Source organism: Aphanomyces invadans (assembly GCF_000520115.1).
Source record: "Aphanomyces invadans strain NJM9701 unplaced genomic scaffold supercont1.284, whole genome shotgun sequence".
Classification (NCBI taxonomy): domain Eukaryota; phylum Oomycota; class Saprolegniomycetes; order Saprolegniales; family Verrucalvaceae; genus Aphanomyces; species Aphanomyces invadans.
Window position 1 is genome coordinate 139 of NW_008580429.1, and position 3,270 is coordinate 3,408.

Genomic DNA, 3,270 nt, shown 5'->3' on the forward strand with positions numbered 1-3,270 from the left:
ATTACTGTAAGTGTGCAGTGTGGTGTAATGGCAAATGTATCCATACCTGCTCGACTTCCTCCGCATGAGGTGGAGTAACATAAATCTCTGGCAACAAATTAAATAAATTTTCACATTGGCACGAATGAAGCCAATTGAACAACGAAAGTCGATAACTTTTGGATATTTTATTGATCATGTCACTGCAAAACCAACCACAAAAAATTACAGGTAACGACGGAAAAATTCTCCCAGTGGTACTAGCCTGTTATCTTGAAATTTGCATTGATTATATATACTAATTTTTGACCGTGTTTAATTTTTCGCCAAATTTCCTACTGTTTTTTTGATTGGACAAAATGAACCCATTTTCGACAACGACGAGATGCACCAATTACACGACGAAATTCAATTACTGTGAAACGAAATTATGCGAAACGAAATTCTGTGCAAGTTAAGGGGCATTGGGGGCGCCAGGGATTGCCTTTTCAAATGAAGGGCGGATCATGTCACAGATTTGCGTGCAAATGCGTCTGAACTTGCCAACATAATCAGCTAAGTCATGGCAACGTTCTTGCTTCAGGGCGTACAACTAGTCGCGAAGGCGGTCGTCATTTGTTGAATAAACAGGCTAATGCTTTCGACGATTTTTCCGTAGTACTCGGGCATCTTGAGTCCTTCCACCTAGATTTCTTGTCGTCGCAAGCTATCGGCATAGCGCACGGAGGCTACGTGTTGGGCCATGAGTTGTTGGCGTTGCGTTTCTGCGACGGGTTCCATTGTTTGATGTTGGTGTTGGATGGTTTGCAACAGGGTCTCCAAAATTTGTTTCATCTTGTTTTGTTCCATTTATTCTCTTTTGAGCCTGGTCGCTGAATAATCCATTCCAGCTTTTTGAAATTCAGGCTGGGATAAAATCAATTTGATTGGTCAATTTATCCGAAATTCGCATCACGTTCCTGCCTGACAATTTGGTTGGGATGTGGCGTTCCTGCCCTGTACCAGCCATTCCTGCTTTACAGTCAATTTGCAAACTGACCCATGAGTGATGACGACGACGTTCACACGCATGATGTAGAAACTCATGATATTCACTACAATGCCTACTTTCAACTTATGCTGACACTCGGTACATAGCGCAACTAACGCCAAAGGCCAAGAAGGCCAGACGCGCAAAACGCATGTCGGTCGACACCCCAAAGCGAGGCTCGCTTTGAGACGACAAGAGTGTCCATGAATTGTTGCGACTTCGGTACAAGTCGCAGTTGGCCAAGCGTTTCGACTCGAAAAACAACGCTGAGAAGAAGGCGGCGTAAGTTATGCTGGCAGTGGAGTTGAGCATGTCGACGGAGAAAGAGTTTTCCGTTGCTCAAGTACAAGACAAGGTAAGTTGTTGTATCTGTATAAACTCCCATAATATATTGTATATTTTCGCTTTATAGTTCTTGAAAATGAAGGCCGCATGGGCATTGACGAAAACTTGGAGTTCCAGCAAGACTGGTAATGGTCCAGCTAGTGCATTGCCACTGCACTACGACGTTATGATGGAATTTTGGAGCGACAAAAAAGGCTTCCAGCGATACTCATTGATGTCAACGGACGAAGCATTGGTCGAGCCCAGTAAATACTCTTGATGGTATATCACGATATATGTATTTTTGTTTTTAATGCAATGGAAATGTATTCATAGAAAACGAAATCAAGCAAGAACAAGAGTTGAAGTCGGATTCTGAAACCGACAAGTCGTTCACACGACCTCCAAAAACAATAAAGGCAGCGAAACCGAAGAGCTACAGTGAGGCTTTAGATGCTGGCCTTATGGCCACCAAAGATGGATTGATCCACTTGGGAACATCCATGGCAGCGACGCAGGCTCCGGCGCCTGCTCCACCATCGGGAGCAACGTTGGACGATGTCTTGCGTGCGATTCAGGGACAGTCCGACACGATGGCGCAGCTCTTAAACCATTTGGTAGCTCAAAAGGATAAGTAAATACAGTTTACAATTTTCGAATTGTAATTGTCAAAGTCTCATTGTTGAAGTCGCAATGTCTAAGTGTCATTGTCGAAGTAGCATTACAAGTGTTAAAAATCTCATTGTTAAATTTTACAATTGCCAAACTCACATTGATACAGTATTGCTTTAAGTCTTGGCTATTCCATTTCGTTTGGCTTGAGCAGTGCGACGAATAAACGGATTTGTTTCTGTGTCTTGCTCGTCATTGGGTTGAACATACAGGTTACGATCGCGGCGACGCGACGGCTGAGAGAAAAGACCATAATTGAAGTGAATGAACATGTTGTGCAAAACAGAGCAGCATGTCGTGATGGCAACTGTGTGGTCCAGCGACTTTCGTTCATGACAGTTAACCGTTCCTATAAAACGACCGAAGGCGCATTCGAAAGGAAAACTTGTGCTCGACAATCGGTAGTTTCATTGCCTTTGAATTTTGGACAATGCCCCATTTTCTTCGTGCGGCATATACGGTGTCAATAGCCAAGACAGCAAAGTGTATCCAGAGTCCCCAATTATATGACAGCCAGTTGGCATTTCACGTCGAATTGTTTGACCCAGTTCTGACACTTTCCAAATATTCTTGCCTGAAAATGATCCCGGTCGAATATCCACGGACAAAAACACCATACGATGATCCACCAGTGCTTGGATGTTTAAAGAGGGGTCCCCATTTCTGTTGTAAAAACCATCATAAACCCGTGGTCTTTGAATGTCAATAAGGGTCTCATCCACACACTGCAACCTTATTGGACAAAACCTCCGTGGCGTCGTTGGTGCAGTCCCATCCACTGCACCAACGACGCCACGGAGGTATTGTCATTTGTAAAATCCACGTTCAATGAATTGCCAATCATGATTGGCAAGCGAATCCATTGTTAAGCATTTTTAGAGACAGCAAGCACAATTAATTGATGTTAATTGCACTTGAGTAAATCGTAAATAATTGGAAAGTAAATTGGTTGTTTACCTTTCAAGCTACCAAGGGAAGGTGGACCAAGGAGAGGTCTTCGCCCTCGGACATGTTGACATCATCCGTGTCGGATAGGTCAGCTGCCACTGAGGAGTCGGAACCTTCCATTTCCTGATACGTAGCGACCATCACCGTGATCGGCATAGTCGATTGAGTCGACATCGAGGTGCCAAACGACTCCGTCGATAGGAGCTCTTAGGAGTCATCAGCCTGTTATCCCCGGAGTACCTTTTATCCGTTGAGCGATAATCTTTCCACTAAGAATTATCGGATCACTATGACCGACTTTCGTCCCTGTTTGATAT

The 3,270-nt window shown here is 43.9% G+C and overlaps 1 protein-coding gene across 1 annotated transcript; it reads left to right on the top strand.

Annotated features, from left to right (window-relative positions):
• Positions 1-1,319: 1,319 nt before the first annotated feature.
• H310_15274 (hypothetical protein) lies at positions 1,320-1,971 on the top strand (the record flags this gene model as incomplete). The annotated part of the gene is made up of 3 exons (XM_008883260.1): positions 1,320-1,364; positions 1,422-1,599; positions 1,670-1,971. 3 exons carry the CDS (start codon positions 1,320-1,322, stop codon positions 1,969-1,971), a joined length of 525 nt encoding a protein of 174 aa, XP_008881482.1.
• Positions 1,972-3,270: the final 1,299 nt, after the last annotated feature.